This window comes from Bombina bombina, chromosome 1 (genome assembly GCF_027579735.1).
Source record: "Bombina bombina isolate aBomBom1 chromosome 1, aBomBom1.pri, whole genome shotgun sequence".
Lineage (NCBI taxonomy): Eukaryota > Metazoa > Chordata > Amphibia > Anura > Bombinatoridae > Bombina > Bombina bombina.
This window is the reverse complement of record NC_069499.1, coordinates 739,559,093-739,585,114: the sequence shown is the minus strand read 5'-3', so window position 1 is coordinate 739,585,114 and position 26,022 is coordinate 739,559,093. Positions and strand designations below refer to the sequence as shown.

The following is a 26,022-nucleotide window of genomic DNA, read 5'->3' as shown; positions in this document are numbered from 1 at the left end:
CTGATGGGCTGCCAGCAGAGTACTATAAGATTTTGGAGAAGGAGGTTAGCCCCATATTAGCATCCCTATACACGGAATATCTACTGCATAATACCCGCCCTAACTGTCGTTTTACTGAAGCTAATATCTGTATCATCCCCAAACCAGACAGAGACCCCACACTCACTCCTTCTTACAGACCCATCTCGTTGCTTAACAGCGACTATAAATTACTGACGACCATACTAGCTAACAGACTGGCTACTGTCCTACCCTCGTTGGTGCATTCAGACCAAACGGGATTCATTACCGGACGCTCCTCAGTGGTAAATCTTAGAAAGACACTGGCGGTGTCTGCCCATTATTGGTATGGTACTGTCAGATCCTTCCTTTTTTCTCTGCTCACTGCCCCTTTAATGAATTCACCTGCCTATTTAAGACACACCTTTGCCTCTCTTCTATGCTGGATTATCTGCAATTCTCAGTCAACTGTGTGTGAAACTGAGCCAATCCGGCTCCACCTATTTTCCCCAGCATCTCAGAGCGGCACTCTCGCTCTCGCTACTAACCGCAGCTTCTACTTTCAGCTTGTCTCAGACCAGTATCGGCTGCAACCCGCTGACGTCATCAGCTACCGCCTGGAGCCATTCTCACTCAGCTCCACGCTGCAAGCCGCAAACCTCCGCGGTCTCTCATTTAACTTTGCACACCTCTGTTTCCAGGACTGATTAACAGGTCGTATGTTTACCAATACTATTACTTGATACCTTATATTTCATTCGCTACAGTATCTACCTTGATCAATATCTCACTGAATATCTGGACAGTATTATTACATGAACCTGAACTTTAATCCTGCCTAATTAGTTTACTGCAGACTACAGTGTTTGTAGGATAAAACTATCTAGCTGGCAAATATTAATACAGATAGGTTAACCTAGCAAAAGTCTTATTCCGTTAACCAACCTGTAACACTATACATATTTTTTGTCAATTCCTATAATAATTGCTATAAGAAATCCTGTATGTTTCACTCTCCATAGTGAACAAACAAACAAGAAATATAATTATAACAGTATAATCCAGCCTCTAAATACAGGTATAGCACTATGGATATGACAGAAATTGCAAACCAAATTGCCACTTTAACTCAACGTATGGATTCTGTAAATTTAACTCTCAGAGATGTGCAAACTGAAAATCAGGTGCTCAAAGATTGCCTTAGAGATATGTATACTGCTAAAACTGCACATTCAGAAGCACATCCTGAACCACAGGTGTCTTTTCCTGACAAGTTTAGTGGTAATAGAGCAATGTTTAAGGAATTTAGAAATGCTTGTCTTTTGATGTTTGAACTAAAACCCAGAACTTATAGCACTGATAGAATTAAGGTGTTGACTACTATCTCTTATTTAAGGGGTGAACCCCGTGTCTGGGCGGATAGTTTGTTTGAAAATCAGAATCCCATTCTAAACTCTATACAGGATTTTCTAAAGGCTCTATCCTCACTATATGAAGATCCTTTTAAACAGGAATCTGCCGAATCCTCTCTCAGGGCCTTGAGACAGGGCAGACAACCTGTAGAAAATTATATATCACAATTTAAAATCTATGCAATTGAATCAAAGTGGAATGAACCCTCGCTTAGACACCAGTTCAGGATTGGGCTTTCAGAAGACATCAAAGATGAGCTCTCCCGTACTGGCGTACCAGAGCATTTGGAGGATCTCTTCACACATTGTACTACAATTGATAGACGTATAAGGGAACGCAAACAAGAGAGGGCAAACACCCCTACCTCATACAAGCGACAGAATACTCCACCAGTACCCTCTAGGGATAATGAGACTCCAATGGATATTGGATTTATCAGAGGTCCTCTATCAACTGAGGAGAAGGGCAGAAGACGCACTCATCGTCTGTGTATGTACTGCGCTGCCCCTGAGCATGACCTGACAGCATGTCCTCTCTTAAAAAAGACAAAAAACGGTAAGACTTCTTCAACATTTCTTAGCCTTTCACTAAACAGACCAAAACAACCACATATTTCTATGTCCTTTACTTTACAGTGGGATCTACATTGCCTAAAGATTGATGCGATTATTGATACAGGCGCTTCAGGAAATTACATTGATTGTGATTTTGTAAATAGAAATAAAATACCCTCACAAGCAAAAATGTCTCCTGTTTCTATAAATTTGGTTGATGGGTCTTCATTATCCTATGGTCCAGTAACTCTTGAAACCACTCCCTTACTTATGTGCACCTCCACAGGACATAGAGAATCTATCAGCTTTGACATTATACCTAGTCCTCTATATCCTGTTATATTAGGTCTTACTTGGTTACAACTCCATAAACCTATCTTTGACTGGCACAAATTGACTATAGACCTAACGTCTCCCTACTGCTCTCAGACTTGTTTCCCTCTCAATAACATTCTTCTCTCATCTACTTCTCAGTTGCCATCCGAATATACTGATTTCCAAGACGTATTTAACAAGACTGATGCACAGACACTTCCGCCACACAGGACCTACGACTGTCCTATAGACCTCTTACCTGGCTCCACAATACCAGTGGGTCACATATACCCCCTATCTAAACCCGAACTAGATCACCTAAAATTATATCTACAGGAAAATCTAGCAAAAGGGTTTATTAGACCTTCCACCTCACCTGCTGGCGCAGGTATATTTTTTGTTAAAAACAAAGATCAGTCGCTCAGACCAATTATTGACTACAGGGAGTTAAACAAATGTACCAAGAAAAATCGCTACCCATTACCCCTCATCCCTGAATTGATAGAAAGATTACGCACTGCCAAAGTCTTCACAAAATTGGACCTCAGGGGTGCTTACAATCTTATAAGAATGAGAGCTGGAGATGAATGGTTAACAGCTTTCAGAACTCGCTATGGCTTGTATGAATATACCGTTATGCCTTTCGGGTTATGTAACGCTCCAGCTACATTCCAATGTTTCATAAATGACATTTTTAAAGACATCTTGGACACCTTTATAGTAGTTTATCTTGACGACATCTTGATCTATTCTGATACTATACAACAACATGTGACCCACGTGAGAACAGTATTAGCAAGACTTCGTCAACATAAGTTATACGCTAAACTAGAAAAGTGTGAATTTCATTGCAGTCAAGTCACTTTCTTGGGTTACATTATATCGAACACTGGTATTAAGATGGATGACTCTAAAATCCATGCTATCACTCAGTGGCCTACCCCAAAAAATCGCAAACAAGTACAAAGATTCCTTGGTTTTGCGAATTTCTATCGAAAGTTTATTCGTAACTTCGCCCAGACTGCTAAACCACTTACTGATTTAACAAAACACACAAACACTTTTAACTGGACATCTGACTGTCAGAGAGTCTTCCAACAGTTGAAAACTGACTTCACCACGGCACCTATTCTTAAATTCCCAGACCCAGATTTACAATTTATTGTAGAGGTTGATGCGTCGGATTATGCTCTGGGGGCAGTGTTGTCACAGAAACAATCTCTTACTGATGTGATGCATCCTGTCGCCTATCTTTCCAGGCTCATGCTACCAGCTGAACGAAATTACCCCATAGGGGAAAAGGAATTACTGGCCATCAAAACTGCATTTGAGCAATGGCGACATCTATTAGAGGGAGCTTTACACCCTATTATCGTTATTACAGATCACAAAAATTTACAATATTTACAACAAAGTAGGACTCTCTCCTCCAGACAACTCCGCTGGAATCTCTATTTCTCACGATTCAATTATCTCATCACCTACAGACCTGGTAGTCGAAACGGCAAAGCTGACGCCCTCTCCCGCAAAGACATTAGACCGCTCAATGTGGAAACCCCGACTACAGTTATACCCTCATCAAACTTTTTAGGTCTACTCGTCCATAACGATCCTCAGTTTCAGAAAGCTCAAAATCAGGATTCCACAAAACCAACTCATCTTCTGCAAAGAAATCCAGATGGTTTATATTACCATGGTAAACATCTATACATACCACCTCAGTATAGAATTTCTCTTTTACGAGCTCATCATGATTCCCCACTCACGGGACATTTAGGCATACAAAAAACTCTAGAGCTACTTAAGCGTAATTACTGGTGGCCAACTATGCTTTCCTCCGTAGAAGACTATATTTCAAATTGTGGTATTTGTGCCACGTGTAAACCATCACATCAATCTCCGATGGGACTTCTACAACCATATCCAGTTCCAGAAACCCCTTGGACTCATCTCGCAATGGATTTTATTGTCGATCTACCAAAATCTTCGTCCTACACCTCTATTTTTGTAGTAGTTGATTTACTAACAAAAATGGCCCATTTCATACCAGCTATAGGAGTACCCACTGCACAACAAACTTGCGACTTGTTTATTAGGAATGTTGTTAGATTACATGGGTTGCCTATGGTACTCCTTTCGGACAGAGGATCACAATTCACCTCTCGGTTTTGGAGACATTTATGTAATACTCTACAAGTAACTCAAAAGCTCACAACTTCATATCATCCACAAACGAATGGACAGGCAGAACGCACCAATCAGTGGTTGGAGCAGTACCTCCGCTGCTTTTGCTCCAACCAACAGGATCAATGGGCTGACCATCTAGCTCTGGCAGAATTCGCCTACAACAACGCTAAGAATTCTTCAACTGGCTTTAGCCCTTTCTTTCTCAATCATGGACTCCATCCCAGAATCAGCTTTCTTCCTTATGCAACATCTCCCTGTCCTAAAGTTAACGACACTGTGAATGACATCTCCCAGACCTTGTCTGTTGCTCGAGACAACATAAAACATGCACAAGCATCCCATAAACGTTATTATGACTTGCGGCATAAGCCTCAACCTGTCTACCAGGTTGGACAACTAGTCTGGTTGTCAACAAAAAATTTGCGCTTACATACACCCTCCAAGAAAATGAGTAAGCTATTTAGAGGTCCTTTTCCTATAATTGCCGTTAGGAATCCAGCTACTGTCACTTTACAACTGCCTCACTCATATAAGTTACACCCGACTTTCCATGTCTCCTTGGTTAAACCCTGTCTTTCCGACAGATTTACCGTGGATTCTGTTACACATGTTCTTTCCCAGGATTTGGAATATGAGATAGAAGCTATTCTTGACTCCAGGCGGCGAAGGGGTGTTTTGGAATATCTAGTACGATGGAAAGGGTATGATCATTCTGAAGACTCATGGGAACCTGCTACTTCAGTCACGGCCCCCAGGTGTGTTTCACTTTTCCACCGTAGAAATCCGGAAAGACCTTGTCCTTAGAACCCTCGCTGTGGGTGTTCTTGGGGGGGGGATATGTCAGATCCTTCCTTTTTTCTCTGCTCACTGCCCCTTTAATGAATTCACCTGCCTATTTAAGACACACCTTTGCCTCTCTTCTATGCTGGATTATCTTCAATTCTCAGTCAACTGTGTGTGAAACTGAGCCAATCCGGCTCCACCTATTTTCCCCAGCATCTCAGAGCGGCACTCTCGCTCTCGCTACTAACCGCAGCTTCTACTTTCAGCTTGTCTCAGACCAGTATCGGCTGCTACCCGCTGACGTCATCAGCTACCGCCTGGAGCCATTCTCACTCAGCTCCACGCTGCAAGCCGCAAACCTCCGCGGTCTCTCATTTAACTTTGCACACCTCTGTTTCCAGGACTGATTAACAGGTCGTATGTTTACCAATACTATTACTTGATACCTTATATTTCATTCGCTACAGTATCTACCTTGATCAATATCTCACTGAATATCTGGACAGTATTATTGCATGAACCTGAACTTTAATCCTGCCTAATTAGTTTACTGCAGACTACAGTGTTTGTAGGATAAAACTATCTAGCTGGCAAATATTAATACAGATAGGTTAACCTAGCAAAAGTCTTATTCCGTTAACCAACCTGTAACACTATACATATTTTTTGTCAATTCCTATAATAATTGCTATAAGAAATCCTGTATGTTTCACTCTCCATAGTGAACAAACAAACAAGAAATATAATTATAACAGGTACCCACACACAGACTCTAATTTGCCTGATGCTTGCCTTTTGGCGTTAGACGCCGAAAAGGCTTTTGATAGAATTGAGTGGGACCACCTATACTCCTCCATGACACAGTTTGGTGTCACGGGCGCCTTCTTTAACCTCATCCAAAAGCTATACTCAGCTCCTAAAGCCTCACTGATTATCAATGGAGGGCTATCTCCTTCCTTTGCTCTACAAAGGGGAACTCGGCAGGGATGCCCCCTGTCGCCCCTCCTCTTCGACTTGGCCATAGAGCCCTTAGCTTGTTACATTAGACAGCACAGTGAGGGATTAGAGATAAACGGAATCAAACAACATCTCTCGCTTTATGCTGACGATCTCCTCTTGTTTGTAGGCAACCCAGAGGTCAATATACCCAAACTTATTGAAATCATTGACAGCTTCGGATCATTCTCCGGTTATAAAATTAATAGGGATAAATCAGAGCTAACTTGGCTGAAAAACACTACACATAACATACTATTAAACAGCGGATTCAAAGTGACAGAGGGTACGTTTAAATACCTGGGTATACAAGTACACGTTGACCCCTCCAAACTATACCCCCTAAACATAGGAAAGATGGTTCAGATTGTTAGAGACACACTACAGGGATGGAGCGGACTTCCACTGTCATTGACTGGTAGAATACATCTTTTTAAAATGATAGCTCTACCTAAGATACTCTACCCCTTACAAATGCTACCCTTGATGCTAACTCATAAAGACATTAAAACACTCCAATCTGCGTTAGGTCAATTCGTCTGGCAAGGTAAGAAACAAAGAATAAACAGAATGACTTTGGCCATGCCGTATGAGAAGGGAGGATTACGCCTTCCAAATATTGCCTGGTATAACTGGGCGACCCTCACAAAAATAGTACTGGACTGGCTGACGGGAAACAGACAATTTACGACCCCTACTTTAGAGTCCAGCATAATATATCCAATGCACCTAGCCTTCCTGCCACACGCCAGGCCTAACTCTTTACCCTCAAAAATCCAACAACATATACTATTTAGAGACCCATTGAGAGCATGGGCCAAGCTGGGCAAGTTATGGGGCATACAATTTACTGCTAGCAAACTCCTCCCAATCCAGGGCAACCTTTCCTTCTTGCCTGGATACACTACTGAAGTGTTTCGGACATGGCAGGAAAAGGGTCTTACCAAAATCGGGCAACTATTTAACCCCCTAACTCTTACGGTTCATTCCTTTCAAGATTTACGAAACACATATTCGCTCCCAAACACACATAGATTTGCATACCTACAGTGTAGGCACTATGTCACACAATTAAAAACTGATGGTCTTCTACATACAGAAAACAATAATTTGACTGCACTATGCTCACTGGCTAAACAGGGTTCCTACAAGCTGGCAAACACATATAACCTAGTACTCAGGCACTTTGACACCCTTACCACCCAAAAACTAGCATCAAGGTGGTCCAGATGTAGAAACATACAGATTGATGGCGAAGGGCTTCTAAACAGTTTAACAGAAGTTAGATCTATTACATTATCAGCGAACCTAAGAGAGACGCACACCAAAATTTTGCAACAAGCTTACATTACTCCAGCTCTCAGGGCCAAATGGATCCCGGGAGCACAAGATGTATGTGTTAAATGTAACCATGCGAGTCCTGACTGGATTCACCTATTCTGGGACTGCCCTAAGCTACAATGGTTCTGGGGTAAACTAACCTACTGGCTATCTAAAGTCACCAAAACTCGAGTCTTCCTTTCGGCACAAAGAGTCCTGTTTCTACTCCCAGAACATAATGTCAGCCCCCATGATACTTTTGTTTCTGTGTCTATTTTGACTGCAAAACAAATGATCCTACAACACTGGGCAGATAGTTCAACTCCACCTCTTCAAAAGCTACTTACCAAGATACACACACAGATGCTCATAGAACAAGCGGATGTTAGGGGGAACGTTGAACAAAGGATAGCTAAGTATATAAAGAAATGGGAACCTTATCTACTACACCTACCTGACGCTGTCAGGGAACGTGTCCTATATCCGTTTAGAAGCAGTGATTTCATCCTGAAGGAAAACCTTAGGGGAAAGTGGTGTTTTTCTAACGTAGTCACACAATAGATAGGTACATTCCACCATAATTTGCCCCTTACACCTATTACTTCAGTACACTAAGATACGGCTGGCGGTCCAAGGGAGCTCCGGGTAAGTAGGGGATACCACAGTCTCTGATGGTATACCCCCCCTTCTCCCTTTATTTTCTTATTTATTTCTTTGATTGTTATAGTTTTTCTTTTTATTTTTGTTTTCTTTTTCTTTGTTTATTGTTGTTGTTTATTGTAAATATTTAAAAGGAAAAGAGGAAAAAGGTGAGGAGAAGAGGCATGAACTTTGACTCCCAAGACACCCTGATGCAGGACTATTAAGTCACACTCAATGGACTTTCTTTATATGATGCCAGGGTCCAAGCCCTGTATGGGTTGTGATGTACTTACTTTCTTTGTATGTACTGCATTTCAATGCTGTTATTGTTTTTTCCATTTCTTTGTGCCTATTTCTCCCTCATGTGGTATAAATAAAAGTTTAAAAAAAAAAAAAAAATCCGAAGGTGTTTACTATCCCTTTAACTGGGAAGCTCAGTATTTTAACTAGCTGTCGACTAAAACTGAAAAATAAATAAAATAAATATATTTTTATGTCTCTTGAGCAGTAGTTATACTTTCAAAGGCCTGCAATGATTGATCCTGAAAAAAATAGCAGTGGTCATTGCAAATTATTTATGTGGAGTAATTGCTTCGTTAAAAAGTCTGAAAATTCCACAACTCCCAAATCAAATAATAAACTGTATTATTATATTATATTATTACATTATCTTGGGTGTAAAAGTTTAAATTTGAAATTTCCATGTTTTGTAAGCTTGATTTCAAACTTAAAGGGACATAAAACTAAAAAAAATATTTCATGAATCACACAAAGCATGCAATTTTAAACAACTTTCCAAATTACTTGTATTATCAAATTTTCTTTGTTCTTTTGGTATCCTTTGTTGAAAAGTTTACCTAGGTAGGCTCAAGAGCAGCAGTGCATTACCGAGAGCTTGCTGCCAGTTGGTGGCTGCACATGCATGCCTCTTGTTCTTGGCTCTATTTACTGGATGTCTCCAGTTTGCTCCTTGTAGTGCTTTCCTGCTCCTTCAACAAAGAATACCAAGAGAATAAAGCAAATTTTCATTTTAGAAGTAAATAGGAATTTTAATATTGTATGCTCCGTCTGAATCATGAAGGAAATATTTTTGGTTTTATGTTTCTTTAATAAAGTTTAGTATATGACCTGAATATATTTACTAAGAACAAGGGACTGGTTCCTTCCCCCTACTGACTATGGTCCAAGCAGAATAGGAGTTTTGCAGGTAAGAAGGGGACATTATATGCACCTCCAGGAACCTAAAACAAAAACGTAATGCTCATTTTCTAAGGTGCTACAGGTGTAAAGACACCTGGGTTAAACAAGCACTGATATAAACTTTATTTGTGTTACTTGATAGCATTTCATTATATATTTAATCTAGTAGGGCTTAGAGACACAAGTGTCTATAAAAACTGGTATCAAGTGTGTGCCATTTAAATGGAAATTTCAATACAAATAAACACAAATATATATATGATTATATGGCTGATTTTAAATGGATATTAAACTAAAAAAATATGTTTATCCTGCTTATAGAAGAGCACTCTTTGCAAATATTTTTGGCATGTAACTTGTTTGTTAAAACCATTTAAATTGATAATTGAAACAGGAACAGGAAGTGCGTGTTTGTGCACAGCTTACTCGATTATCTGTTACTTGCTGGCAAAGTATTGTTGTTGGACAGAATTGTTGTTCTACATTCATAAATATAAAAATTATTATAAAAAGAAGAAGGCAGAAGAAAAAACTAAATACGCCAATACAAATTAAAAGACACTTTTAGATACACCAGAGAAGAAAAATGACTTGTTCTTCCTTCTCTAAATCAAGCTCTGAGCTGTGTACATTATATAGCAAGTACTGTAATATAAAGCGGAACGTCAGACGAAGCTGCACCAGATATTCGCTTGTCCTTTAGTAAGTTACAATACCCAATACATAATGTTCTTGGTATATTGAAGAGGAAATTGTTTGAAAATTCACTGACAGGTAACTCAAGAAACATTAGAATTGCGGGTTAATACTAACGTGTTATTGGCACTTTCAGATAAAAAATATCATTGTGAGCCACAGTACAGTAATCTCTTCTACTGATTCCTCATTGTAGAACCTTCATCAGACTTGTCAAAAAGGAGTTTACCCTCATGATAAGGTTGAGCTCATGGATAGACAACAACGTGACCTTGCATCAGACAGATGCCCTCTCTGCCCTTCTTATGGGCAACAGATACAAGGGCACCTTGTACAACTGATTATTTTTCCTCAATGCTAAGAGTAACAAATGGGAGATTTAACCCTAAAGTAGAGTTAATCATCTTATAATACTGACTTAGTGTCTCTTTAGATTTCATTTGTCTTTTTCAGATAAATGTGGACAAGAAATTGCTATTATTATATTAAAAAAAAATACCACTTTTAGGGCCAGATTACGAGTGGAACGCAAACGTTTGTGCCTGAGCGATAAGGGATTTATCGCGGGGGGTTGTGCTTGTTGGGTTTGATGTTTATATATGTGTACATATGTATTTATATGTGTATATATGTATTTACAGACATATATACACATATAAACACATAAATATATATGTATACATATAAACACATAAATACATATGTACACATATATAGACATCTATACTATAATTGCGTTTGTAATGTTTGTTGCCGTTGGCAGTTGCGCACTCATCCTCAATGGAATGTTGGCAGCGTGAGGACAAAATAATTTACCTGGATGCAGTGAAGCTGCATCCAGGTGAATTCCAAAAATGGCCATTTTCGGAATCCACCGGGATGCAGCAAAGGCAAATGGAGCATTACAAAAGAAACAACTAATCGCCCACATTAAAGTATTTTTTTTTTTTTAAAAACTAACCGCCCGCATCAAGTATTAAAAAAAAATAATCTAATTCATATCAGCCAATAGGATGAAAGCTACTCAAATCCTATTGGCTGTTTAAATCAGCCAATAGGATGAGAGCAAGTGAAATTCTATTGGCTGATTTGAATAGCCAATAGAATTTCACTTGCTCTCATCCTATTGGCTGATTTGAACAGCCAATAGGATTTGAGTAGCTCTCATCCTATTGGATGATTTGAATTGAAAGAATCAAATCAGCCAATAGTAATTCAAGGGACGCCATCTTTAATCGCATACCTTGAATTCACTATTCAGTGTACGGCCCAGATCGTGCAAAGAGGATTCTCCACGCTCCATGGCTCCGCGATCGACGGTCTGCAGTTCCAGGGTCGCCGGTCTTCAGCTCCACGGTCTTCAGTCTTCAGCTCCGCTCCGCGCAGGATGTTCCTGAAAGAAAAAGAGGTTGCGCTTGGAAGAAGACTTCACCGCCTGGAACAGGACCTTCTCTGACGGACTTCAGGAACCGTGAGTACCAACCTGGGGGTTAGACTTAGGCTTTTTAAGTTTTTTTTGGGGGGGGTTGTTTTATTTAGATTAGGGATTGGCAGTAAAAGAGCTAAATGACCTTTTAAGGGCAATGCCCAAACAAATGCCCTTTTCAGGGCAATGGGTAGTTTAGGTTTTTTAGTGTTAGGTTCTTTTATTTTGGGGGTGGGGGAGTTTAATGTTAGGTGGGACTTTGTATATTTTTTGTAAAAGAGCTGATTATCTTGGGGCAATGCCCTGCAAAAAGCCCTTTTAAGGGCTATTGGTAGTTTATTCTTAGAGTAAGAGGTGTTTTTATTTTGTGGGGGATCTTTTTTATTTTCATAGGGATTAGGTTTAATTTTGTTAAATTTGGTAATTTGATTTTTTATTTTCTGTAATGTTAGGCTTTTTTTTATTTTTTGTAAACTTAGTTTTTTTTTATTTTTTGTAACTTTAGAATGTATTAGTTTAGGTAATTTGGTTTTATTTAATGGGGTGTTAGGTTAGGGGTTGATAGGTTAGGGGGTTTTAGGTTAGGGGTTGTTAGGTTAGTGTACTTGTTATTTAAATAGTTATTTGCGTTGTGGGTTTTGGAAGTTTAAAGGGTTAATAAGTTAAATAGGTTTATTGCGATGTAGGGGTTTTACGGTTTAGGGGTTAATAGGGTAATTAGGTGTATTGCGATGTGGGGGTTTTGCGGTTTAGGGGTTAATAGGGTAATTAGGTGTATTGCGATGTGGGGGTTTTGCGGTTTAGGGGTTAATAGGGTAATTAGGTGTATTGCGATGTGGGGTTTTGCGGTTTAGGGGTTAATAGGGTAATTAGGTTTATTGTGATGTGGGGGTTTTGCAGTTTAGGGGTTAATAGGATAATTAGGTGTATTGCAATGTGGGGGGGTTTGTGGTTTAGGGGTTAATAGGGTAATACGGTTTATTGTGATGTGGGGGTATTGCGGTTTAGGGGTTATTACGGTAATTAGGTGTATTGCGATGTGGGGGTATTGCGGTTTAGGGGTTAATAGGGTAATTAGGTGTATTGCGATGTGGGGGAAATTAATAACTGGAAGTGATGCCTGTTTTACTAAAAATGTTGTATATAAAGATATATACTTAAAGTAGATATAATTTAGAGAGAAGAAACTTTGTATTTATTTAGGACAGTAGTTTGTCTAATTAGAGTGTGGCTATATCTGTAGTTTATTATATAGAAAATATTTTTGATATATTTAAGATAGTAGTCCATTAAAATTATAGTATTGCTACACCTGTAGCTTAAATATTTATATAAAAGAAGAGTTACAAAATAGGTTGTTTCTACATCTGTAGTTTAAAAAATAATTAGACTGCCCTCAGTGCAGGCTTATTGACTAGTATATATATAAGTGCATTGGAGGGTTAAGTAGATGAAAAAAATAAAAAAGCATATTTAAGCAATATTAATTTTTAATAAAGTTTTTAACTATGTATTCACTGTACATATTTGTCATTCCAATGTTCTGCACATAGCAGAATATATTGTATGTATTTTTAAATAGATATTCCTATATACATCTGTATATATATATATATATATATATATATATATATATATATTTATATATATATATATATATATATATATATATATATATATATATATAATCATCTATATACTGTATATATAGGTATAGATATATATTATACCAAAGTACCATCAGATATATGTAGATATATGTATTTATTAATAAATAGAACATATTCTTGTATGTGTAGAACATTGGAATGTGAAATATTCATATCTCATATTTCATGAGAATATGCGATTGGGTCAATTTTCTCGTGACTTCTGTGGGGAAATACATGAACACGCATATGAAATTCTAACTTTGACTTTTTGCACTTTTAGGGTTAGCGCGCGAGTGAAAACAGTTTACATTCAACTCATAATTAGAGCGCAACCTGACACACACAAAAAGCTTACTTCCAGTGCAATAAACGCTAGAGCGGGAGCATTAATTAGTGCGCTACTTGTAATCTTGCCCTTAGTATATAATCATCTCTCTTGTGCCAGGCAAACTCCACACTGTGAAGATCTCTGTGTGCCCTGGTAGTTCTCATCAGTGTCTTCTATCCTTAAGTGTGTATTGTACAAAAGTGTTAGCTTGCCAGGTTATTGAAGACAAGACAGGGGGGTTTGGGAGGCCTGCAGCTGGTGATTGGAAGCTATGCACATAAGCTGCTCCTGATTGGCTCAGTGGTCTTACTTGGCTCAGGATTAGCAGAGTGTTGCTGGTCTGTGGGTGACTTTAACTAAGTTGGAATGGGATTAAACACATAATTATATACAAGCAATAGTGCTATCAGCATTCGATTGCATTAGAACCATTTATTATTGCGTGTTTATGTCCCTTTAAAGGAAGCTGGAATTTCAGTTATGAAATTGTTCCTTTTACAATTACTAGTGTTTTAGAACCCCTTTTGTTGTTATAAACCATGATAGTTGGTCATCACATTACTCATTATCTCTGATTTAGTTTTTTTTTTATTTTTATTTAAGTGATGTTAAAGTATTTGTCTCAACTCAGAATTCCCATGGTCCCTCTTATCTGAACTCAAGTGAAGTAAATTAGCTTTTTTGACTATGATAGAAAGGTTCCGGTCTCCTTGTTATCCTTATGAATGAACTTTGGACATTCCTCCTTTAACCCTTAGCTGCAGGTTATTGAATACCTAAGGGGTTAAGTCTCCTAGTAGATACTCTACGATATAGTTCAGTTTATCTCTCCTCTACCTTGGCAAAAGTAAAATGTAAACACTCTAGCAAGCTGGGATAAAATATACACAGTTATTGATTCTGGCCCATGATTTGTTTCCCTTTTTACATTAAGTCCATATTGATTGGCATTTTGACCTTAGAATGGAAGGTTTCATTGGGCTTGACCAGGCAGGAGTCTTGGCATTCTTCTCTTTGAGGTAGCCGTTCTGTGGCATTTAATGAGCTACTGAAAACTGTGTGAAATAGATTACATGTAATGTGTTTGAAGAAGCAGTGCTTTTTTTTATCTTGAAAGGCTATATTATTTTCATTTGTATAACCATTAGAGTCACTGTATATATATATATATATATATATATATATATATATATATATATATATATATTTGTTTTTTTGTTTTTTTTGTTTATAAAAATGTTTACCAGGAAGGATACATTGAGATTTCTATCGTTTTCAAGTATGTCCTGGGTCCACAAAACATTGCATTGTTAAAATAGGGTGCAATAAAATACAGAAACAATATTAATACATAATATATGCAAAATTTAACATAGAACAGGAAGGAAATATATAATCAACCATGGCAGGTGCATTCTGTTTTAGATATGTAGAGAGGGATCTCTTAAAGGATTTTAGGCTTGGGGAAGGTTTAAAAGTGTGTGGGAGGTTGTTCCATAATTGTGGTGTTCTGTAGGAAATATATATAAATAAATGTGAAGGAATTGGAGACAGTGCTTCTTATTTCCTTTCCATTTTTAATATATATTTTCTGTCAAGTCAAATTGGCAAAGCAAACATATATTTATTGGGTCTCACCTGGTGTCAGCTCTAAGTAATGACCTATTGTTTTCATAATACCAATAGGTCCATTCACATTGAGAGATCAATCCAATATAGGATGTCAGGAACTAGACAATTTCATCAGAAGTAACCATGTTGTTTAGTAAGGTGAATTTAATGGTCTATTATTAAAAATATACCTTCAATATTTCTTCCTACGGAAAGGTTCTTTATTTGTGCAGCGAGCTGCTGTGTTTCATAAAAAAAGAATGTATATTTTTGTACAGCAAGTGCAAAGTAGATGTCATGTACCTGTTAAAGACTCATGAAAGCTGAGCTTTTAATTTTATGCAACAGCAGTGTCTATAAATTAATACTTTTTAATTATGAATGGTTTATTTCTGTCATATTTATCCAGTTTGCATGCTGAAGTGCAGCCGCCAACCCGTTTTATTCTCATGGAGGTCTACAGTAAAATAGCCAATCAGAGGTTGTATTGGCTGAGCTGTTACAGTAAAACTTTAATTCAATTCAATTGCGCTCAAGCGATCACTTTTACTTGTAACTTATAATACAAGCGCTACATCTGACGCACACAAACAGCCACAATAAACCCCTTTTCGGTCACACGTAACTGTTAACGCGCCACTTGTAATCTGGCCCAAAATGATTTATCTACAAAAATCCCCATAGACTTTGATGGTGGTTTTTCTTTCATGATTCATGTGATTTTAAACAATCTTCCCATTTACTTATATTATCTAATTTGTTATGTTCTCTTGTTATCCTTTGTTGAAAGGATACCTATGTAGGCTCAGGAGCTGCTGATTGGTGGCTGCACATACACGCCTCATGCAATTGGCTCATTCAATGGATTAACTAGCTCCCAGTAAAGCATTGCTGCTTCTTCAACAAAGGATATCAAGAGTATGAAGCAAATTAGATCACAGAAGTAAATTGGAAAGTTGTTTAAAATGATATGGTCTATCTGAAAAATGAAAGAAACATTTTGGGTTTCATGTCCCTTTAAGGATTGTGATCAACCACATATGTATTTGATCTTGCTGAACCAGACTCTGATTTGTGAACCAACTGCAAAAATCCTGAACCAGACTGATTTTTGAACCATTTGCAAAAATCACAATGAATAAATTGTATAGAGGGTTTGATTATGCCGCTATAATTAGAATTACAAAGGTTTTATGATTCCATTCATTGTGTCTCAATATAAAATGTCTTTGTGGACCATTAATCACCACAAGACTCTTCTCAGTCAAGTTCAAAGCCCTAGTCAGGCTGCCGAGTGTTTTGCAAAACATTTTTGTCTGGCAATAAACTTAGTCATATCAAGAATGTCATTCATTTCAATTAAAAGCTGTGTCGCCAAGCTGGTCCTATTTAATGGACTGGCTCAGAGGCAAAAGGACAGTCTCTGGTCAGTTTCTGCTTATTTTAGTCACCCACATTGGAATAAAAAATATTGTATTTAGATCTTACATTCAGATTACACATTTTAAATAAATGTATTAATAGATGTATAAATATGTAGGTTTCTATGTTTATTATTTTATTATAGGGGATGAGTTTGCTGATGAAAAAGAGAAAAAAAAAGAATAATCATTCAGTTGTACAATGTGTATATATATATATAGTATATATCTCACATCTCATTGTAGTCCATCTGCCAGGGTGCAGGAATAGTTAGACATAATCCAATAGTAGAGAGATCCACACTCACTGGATTTGCAGAATGCATTAACAATTTATTGTGAAAACAGTGACGTTTCGGGTTCACAGACCCTTCATCAGACTTGACTTGGTAATCAGGCAGTTTGTGGTTGATATTTGTCGATTCCGATATTTACAACGCAGTTTCACTTTGTCAATCCCACTGTTTCAATACAGTAATGTCACCCTGAGAGCTGATTTGGTGCATTGCTTTCAGGGGTGTGGGGAAGTCAAGACCACATTGCTAGGCGGGTGTTAAGCAAAAGAACACCTTATGTTGCCAATGCATTATTTGTGCATCAGAATTACAAGTAAGGCATCTACGCTTCAGGTCTATTATTTTAATGTAAACATGTGAAAGCTGATTTTTACATTCTTATAAATAGGAAATTAATTCAATTTCATAGGAAACATATTCAAACCCTAAATAACCTTATAATATTAAAAACAAATGACCAGCTTTTGTTCATTAATAAATAAAGCTTTGTTTTTAGCAAGTTAGTGATTATTTTCTCAAAGTCAGCATCCTCATAAAGCAGCAATGGCCGACTAATGTTTAAGAACAGCTGAGACCTAGATGTTGAAATATCTTTGAGCATGAATGGAGGAGTCTAATTGACTGATAAACTGACTGACCTGTCATGTGACTTCTTGCATTGGGAACAGTACATCTAGATCAGTCAGTTTCTCAGTCTGGTTTAGCATTAAAATGTAGCCCTAGAAAAGAGAATATGTAAAATGTTGCAATCAAAATTCTGTCTGTAAGGTAAATAGTGTTAGAATGTTGCTTTCAAAATATCAATTGCTAGAGCATCAGTTTCTTCTAGAAACTGCAGAATTTTGGTTTTTGTCTATCTGTAAAATTCAGTAACTTTTGCCCTTTGGACCAGTAACTTATTACCCAGGACTGGTAAACTATATTGTGATCTTTTTTTCAAGTCCTGTACATCAGTATCTAGCAGTAGATCTGACCAAGACCTCTATTTAACAAAGTCTGGCGGACCTGATGCGACAGTGCAGATCAGGTCCGCAAGACATTGCTGAATGCGGAGAGCAATACGCTCTCCGTATTCAGCATTGCACCAGCAGCTCACAAGAGCTGCTGGTGCAACGCCGCCCCCTGCAGACTCGCGGCCAATGGCCCGCCAGCAGGGGGTGTCAATCAACCCGATTGTACTCGATCGGGTTGATTTCCGGCAATGTCTGTCCGCCTGCTCAGAGCAGGAGGACAGGTTATGGAGCAGCGGTCTTTGTGACCGCTGCTTCATTACTGCTGTTTCTGGCGAGTCTGAAGACTCGCCAGAAACACGGGCCGTCAAGCTCCTTTCAGAGCTTGATAGATAGGCCCCCAAGTGTTTTGCAACGTCTTGAATCCCTCTCAACCATAACATAACGTGGGCTCAAGTTCAAAGAGATGTACTACAGTATAAATTCTGCATCACTACAGTGGAATTCAATTTAAAATAAAAAGTTATCCAGTACAATAATATAAGTCACTGTGTTCACATAGATCACACTAACAAATGTCACAAAAAAATGGACTAAACTATGCACACCCCTATTCTAAATCTTACTGCTTTTCTGATCTGACAACAGTGAGACAGCTCCAAACTTACTACAAAATGTAGCTTCACAGGATACCATGTAGTTAGTAATGACCTTTACTTCGTATCTGGTTGCTGTCTGAAATGATAACAACGTTTCTTATTATAGTATGTGTTTGACTTCACCCTCAAAATTACTGATGTACAGTAACTGATCATTCTCTCAACCAGTATTGATTTTTGAAAAACACACTTATTTTTTCCCTAAATAACCACTCATCTGAAGCTCTTCAATTGTTTTTAACCCCAGAGATTGAGCCTGGTGTGCTGCTGTCAATAAACAGATTATATCAACTCACACTACCGATCTTATATTTTTATCTGTTTATAAACCTATTTTCACCCAGTGCGGGGCAGGGATTCCATGAGTCACAAAGCTTTCTAACACATATCTGGCATAAACACATCATTCCTAACAAAACTAATGTATCTGCTCAATGCTGGCTAATCTGGTGGTTAATCTTATCACAGGTTACAGTACTAGTATAGCTAGATAACCTGTGCCGCTATTATTATGTGTTAGCCATTCCATTTCTTGGGTTAATTATCACGTTATTATCAAAATAAAACCAGTGTTGCTTTACTTTCTATAAAAGGTTAGATAAGATAGATAGATAGATAGATAGATAGATAGATAGATAGATAAACATACAGACACAGAGGCTGACAGGCAGGCAGTATATTGAGAACATTAAACACCAACTTCATGTGTTTGGCACAATTTGGTTTGCAGTTTGCCATCCTTTGTATATTTCTCTGAGCATAATTAGAAATGAAATCGAAATCTATTGTGATCAAATTAAATCAAATCTGTTGAAAATTAGTAACGTAAATCACTATAAGTTTAACTTCAGATTTAAACAGCATTTACCTAACTTTTTTTTTTCATTCAAAAAAATATTTTTGATTCGTTCACAGAGACATGAAACCCAATTATTTTTCTTTAATGATTCAGATAGACCATGCAATTTTAAACAACTTTCCAATTTACTTCTATTATCAAATTTGCTTAATTTTCTTGGTATCCTTTGGTGAATAAACAGCAATGCATTAGCTGAACTCATTGGGTGAGCCAATAACAAGTGGCATATATGTGCAGCCACCAATCAGCAGCTCCTGAGCCTACCTATGTATCCTTTTCAGCAAAGGATGCCAAGAAAACCAAATAAATTAGATAATTGAAGTCAATTGAATAGTTGTTTGAAATCACATCCTCTGTCTGAATCATGAAAGAAAAAAAATTGGGTATAATTTCCCTTTAACTGCTAGTCTTTTTTTGAGTATAATGTACCTGTAAATGAGCATACATGTCTCTATATATACAATTTCACATACAAAATACATTGTTAATCATTTTCAAAACTACTCTAAAAGCTTGGTGAGTGTGTTTATCTCCCTTAAAGGGACATTAAACTGCTGGGCACACCTACCCTAGAATGGTTACTACTCACTATGTTGCATTTATTCCTGTTTCTGCAGCTCTTTTCAAATTCCTTCTCCTGTTTTAATAGCTTAAAGGTGCCAGAAACTGAAACTCCGCCTCTTTGTACTGGGGGCTGCCATCTTGTAGGTCAGGTATTCTCACAGCCTGTGACAGAAGCTGTGCACACTTACAGGTAAGTAATATTTCCTAATTACTTTACAGCTGTATAATGTGCTTCAGGTTACGGTGCACGACAGAAAGCAGGAGCTGTACATTTTTGCTGTGGCTCTATATTATTGTTTAGTGCATTTTTAAATATATCTTATGTAACTGTACAACTGTAAAAAATGCACAACTGTACAGCTCCTGCTTTGTATCATGCACCCTAACCTGAAGTACATTATACAGCTGTAAAAAGAAAAGGCAATATCACTGATCTGTGAGTGTGCACTGCAATTGTCACAGGCTGTGAGAATACCTGAGCTACAATATGGCAGCCCCCAGTACAAAGAGGCAGAGAAAACAGGAGAACTGATTTGTAAAAAGCTGCAGGTACAGGAAGAAATGCAATAACATAGTGAGTAGTTACTATTCTTTTGTAGTTGTGCACAGTAGATTAATTTCCCTTTAATTGTGGCCAATTAGCTGTTAATCGATTTGTTCACTGCTTTAAGCAATCACTGTCTGGTATGTAGCTAGTTTAGGCAATTTGTAGGTTTTCAAAAGAAACCTAGGTTATAGAATTTGCTTTTCGGCTTCTCTTGGGAGCACGGCACAAACATTTTTATACAATATATTTTACAGTAAAAACCTAGCAAATTAAACAATTAATGGATATTGCAAAGCTTTTTACTACTCGTAATTGGACATTTTATATTACAATCTCAAAATGTTTTATATCATTTTAAATAAAGCCATCATGGAAACGAAAAAGTTAGTGATTCGCACAGATGAACATAAGGGCAAAGCCATCTGTCATTTACCCTGAACCATGTGATTTGTTTGTCTCTGAATTCTGTTTGTGTAATTTATACAACAATGATTTTACCACTGGAAGATAGGACACCCCACAAATATAGATAAAGAACAAGAACAATGTATGAATGGGGTCATTTATTGAGGATTTCAGCATGAACTGCAATAGCTAGTGGGAGTCTTAAAGGGACAGTCTAGTCAAAAATAAACTTTCATGATTCAGATAGGTCATGTAATTTTAAACAACTTTCCAATTTACTTTTATCATCAATTTTGCTTTGTTCTCTTGGTATTCTTAGTTTAAAGCTCAAATGCTAATTTCTTAGCCCTTGAAGGGCGCTTCTTATCTGAATACATTTTGACAGTTTTTTTCACAACTAGAGGGTGTTAGTTCATGTGTGCCATATAGATAAGATTGTTCTCACGGATGTGGTGTTACCTAGGAGTCAGCACTGATTGTCTAAAATGTAAGTCTGTTAAAAGAATGACATAAGGTGCAGTCTGCAGAGGCCTAGATACAAGCTAATCACAGAGGTAAAAAGTATATTATTATAACTGTGTTGGTTATGCAAAACTGGGGAATGGGTAATAAAGGGATTATCTACCTTTTTAAACAATAAAAATGTGGGTGTAGACTGTCCCTTTAAATTTATATTTTACATTATCTTTTCTGGGGGGAGAAGGGCAACAGGTTTTTTATTTAAATCTGTGAACATTTCTGCTATTTCCTCTGAAACATACCGGGACCAAAATGGAAATGACTGCACAAAAATGTTCCCCCACCTCACCACTCTATTTTCTTTTAGGGAAAGCCTGTCAGTATTAATGATTCTAGCATAGAAAAACAGTGCAGACTGTCTGATAGCAAATCATCTTAAAGTGAAGGTCAATTTTGATAAATTAGTGCCCGGTTTTTAATAATCCTATTAAAAACAAAGGCACTTTAATTCATCAAAATTAACATTTAAAGCGTTTTCTTCAAAAATTTACCTTTTAATCCTGAAAGCTGCTGCATCGATTCCCCCGGCCTTCGGAAGCCTCTGCTTACGTCAGAAATGACGAATCCGGCTTCCTCCAACCACGGCGTCCCCCCCCCCCGGGGGACCATACCCTGAGGGAATGCTGTGATTGGATGAAGACGGATTTGTCATTTTGAACGGAGGAAGCGCTGCAGTGGCTCTCAGGATTGAAAGGTAAGTTTTTGAAGAAAACGCTTGAAATGTCAATTTTGATGAATTAAAGTGTCCTTGTTTTTAATAGGATTATTAAGAACCGGGCACTAATTTCTCAAAATTTTACTTCACTGTAAAGCTTTGCATGGTTGTGTCAGTATAATTAAATATGTATTTATATTTAAGTGAGAGTAGTAGCTAAGGCTTTAGAAAATAATTATTTTATTGGAGTTCTGCACAGAAGTATCCTAATGCAGAAAGACATTGCATGGTGTGACATTCAAGTTATTTCTCACAAAACCTTCAGTATCTAGCAATTCTAATACAAACAGAATGTGCTTATCATGCATAAAGAACCCTTCAGTATGATCCATAAAAAAGAAGAATCAAAATGTAGTTATTTAAAGGGGAGCTAGGGACAGCTAGTGGCAGAAAATAGGAATAGCCCAAGATAAATAAGCATTTTGAAAAATCTGTGTAGTGTTTTTTTATGATGTGAAATTAAATTAATATAGGGTTTCTTTTCGTTGATAAAATATAATTGAAAAGTCCTCAGTAAGTGAGTATATAATTTGTATAATTAAGCAAGTATTATTACATTTACGTATATAAGACAAGCTGTCTACCTGCAAATCATGTCATAGTAGAGTTTAGTGATTCTGGGTAGAAAATATGCAAATTAGATTACATTTGTGTAGGTTCCATGTGAAAACTGATATTATTTTCACCTTCCTAACCTCCAATAACTAAAATGATTATTTAGATTATATTTTACATTTGCAAAGAGCTTGAATGTAAAACTCTTAGCATTGTTCTTTAAATTTTAATCACAAATCTATATGAAATAGATTGCAACTAGATTCTTATTTGCTTAGGCTCTGTGTCTGTACAAGCTGCCAGTATTAATTATTTAGTGTCTCATAATGTATGCGGATGCTGAATAGTTATGAAGAATATTGTGGCAACAGAAACATAAATTCCAATAATGCTAATTATTGTTATGAGAATGTACAAACATTGCAACTGTGAGAGGAGATTGTTTCCAGGATATGAACAGGAAACGTGTGGGATTCGGACACCACAAAATGCTGCTCATGAAAAACATGTCTCACATACGGAGCTTTGTATAGAGGGGATCATTTAATCAGGATAATAAAAATAAATACTTTTTGCTGTGGAAACTCAGTGAATCATCAACTAACACAATATTATGTTAAACCAAGTTGCTTTTTAAAGACCTTTTCAAATCGTATTTGAAATGTTTTGCCTATTAAAGGATTTTTTTACTTTGAAACTTATTTTAAAAATCTGTATATATTTTGTAACATACATGTGTGATATACTTTATGATCTATATCCATCTATTTCTCTTATGCTAAAGATTAGCTGAATGCCCTTGTTGGAATAAAAAAAATGAAGCAAAGCGAGGAAGATCAGACATACATTGACAATCAAGACCATATTTATCAATTAATATAGTATATGATTGTGGAACTGTTCCATTAAAATGTAAATTAGCTGGTATAATTTGTACCCACTTATTAAAGCCTTTATCTTGTTAATTCTGAAAAAAATAAGTAAATGCCCCTTTGTTCTTGCTAGTGGTTACTAACTGACGTGTCTTTAGAACCAGATGGAACCTGTTTGTATTTAAAATGTCTGGAAATAGAAAGTTCATTTGACAATCCTAACTGGTATTTTCTTCTTTTATTTCTCTACATTTAACAGAAATTTTTACTACATTACCATTCTTCGGGATCCTGTGTCTCGATATCTGAGTGAATGGAGGCACGTTCAGAGAGGAGCGACCTGGAAAGCGTCCTTACATGTTTGTGATGGTAGATCTCCCACATCCAATGAGCTGCCTAGCTGTTACACAGGAGATGACTGGTCTGGTTGTTCTTTGAAGGAGTTTATGGATTGTCCTTACAACTTGGCCAACAACCGTCAAGTGCGTATGTTGTCAGATCTCAGTCTAGTTGGATGTTACAATCTTTCAGTTATGCCTGAGGATCAAAGGAACAAAGTCCTTCTTGATAGTGCTAAGGAAAACCTTAAGCAAATGGCTTTCTTTGGGCTAACAGAGTTCCAAAGGAAAACGCAGTATCTCTTTGAGAAGACTTTCAACATGCATTTCATCTCGCCATTCACACAGTTCAACAGTACAAGGGCATCTAGTGTTGAGATTGATGATCAGACACAAAAACGCATTGAGACTCTAAATTTTTTAGACATGGAATTATATGAATATGCAAAAGACCTTTTCTTACAAAGATATCAGTTTATGAGACAGAAGGAACATCAAGAGGCAAGGCGGAAGCGCCAAGAGCAACGCAAAATTTTCCGCTCTAGGCATGCTAATCATAAAGAGGAAACAGATAACTCAACTACTGATTACATAGGCAATGTTGAAAAATGGCGGTAGTAGATTTTGCATTTTTAATTTACTAGGTGGACTGTATATGAAATTTACAGGAAAAAAACATTATAGAAGATGGCATAATCCAAAAGATTTTAACTTCATCTACAGTATGAAGCAGAAAACAATTATCAGTTGCCTTTGCAGATGCCTTCACATTAAATGTAATTAGTGTACATGAGGAAATGGAATATGAATATAATTTGTGATGTAAAATTAACACAAATCTCCTTTTATAAACTGGCTTCTCAAAGATAAATGGGATTTTAGTTTCTGCTTTGATATTGACCAATCAGAATGCTACATTTGGCTCAGTTTAGTTGCATATTTCCAGTGGCTAAAGGTTTTTCATTACGTCATATCTATTGTTTTTACTTAAGAGTTTTACAGATTATGCAATAGTGTGTATCATATTAACGGGTTCGTATTTACTTCTTCCTAATTTTTTGAAGCCTCCAGGAATTTAGAAAATATTATTGTTGTATAAAGTCTGATCTTCCTGTGCCCTATGGTAGTAGACTACAATCCCTTCAAAGACCTGTATGTCTTGTAAGATCAATTTGGGCCATAGTTGGTGATTGTTCATATGTGTTGACTTCATTTACATGACTATATGAAAATTTGATACATCGCTATGAAATCAACTTCAGTGTATCACAAAAACTATTTTATTTTTATTTACTTTTCATGCAGCACCAGTATACCTAAATATTAGGATGGGTCTGAAGACAGGATGTGTATATTTCAGAACTTTTGTTACATATTTATCAAATTGTAAGACCAAATCATGAGGCATTAACTAATGTGATATTTGAAGTTAATATATGACATTGTATGTGTGTTTTCCATTCTATGTATATATTGCTTATAAAACTCATTGAGAAAACATACTCTGAATATAAATATCTGTTCTGAGTATGTTATAGATTGTACTGATCTGATTCCACAATTATTGCAATAAGAAAAAAAAATAGACATGGAGCCTTTAACACTATTATGTAACAATGCTCTTTCTTGCTGAATTAGAAAGATCTATGATATGTATTTAATTCATTTTATGGCTTATAAAGTTTATTTGGATTGCATTATTATGAGTTTTTTTGTTGTTTGATTTTTTTAAAGACATGATGTTCCCCATGGGAAGTAAATGTGCAAGGATTTTTTGAATAAATGTAAAAGAATATATATTGTCAATTTGATAATTCTTCAAACAGAGGGAGTGTTCAGTTTTAGGAATCAATTTATTAAAGTCTGGCGGACATGATACTGCAATAACCAGAAAGCGTCTGGAAGCGATCAGGATCGTTTCCACCACTTTCCAAGACCAAGGATGTACGCCATACCTCCTCGGTCGTTAAGTGTATTTTTTTTGAGGATGTACGGTGTACGTCCTTGGTCCTTAAGGGGTTAAGGAAAAAGTCTCTTCTGAATACAAAGGGAAAAAAATTATTTACTGTCTCTTTAAACTTGTCATTCAATTCGATAGAGCTTCCAAACCACATTCATTCTGCAAAATGGAAACACCTAAGCCTACTCTATAATGGCCCCCCATCCACCTTAAAGGGACATGAAACCCACATTTTTTCT

The 26,022-nt window shown here is 37.0% G+C and overlaps 1 protein-coding gene across 1 annotated transcript in view; it reads left to right on the top strand.

Annotated features, from left to right (window-relative positions):
- Positions 1-25,520, top strand: part of HS6ST2 (heparan sulfate 6-O-sulfotransferase 2) — a 44,710-nt gene extending 19,190 nt beyond the window's left edge. Inside the window, exon 4 of the mRNA XM_053714678.1 lies at positions 23,745-25,520. Within this exon, the coding sequence (XP_053570653.1) occupies positions 23,745-24,441 (697 nt within the window). The 3' untranslated portion in view covers positions 24,442-25,520. The remainder of the gene's footprint in view (positions 1-23,744) is intronic.
- Positions 25,521-26,022: the final 502 nt, after the last annotated feature.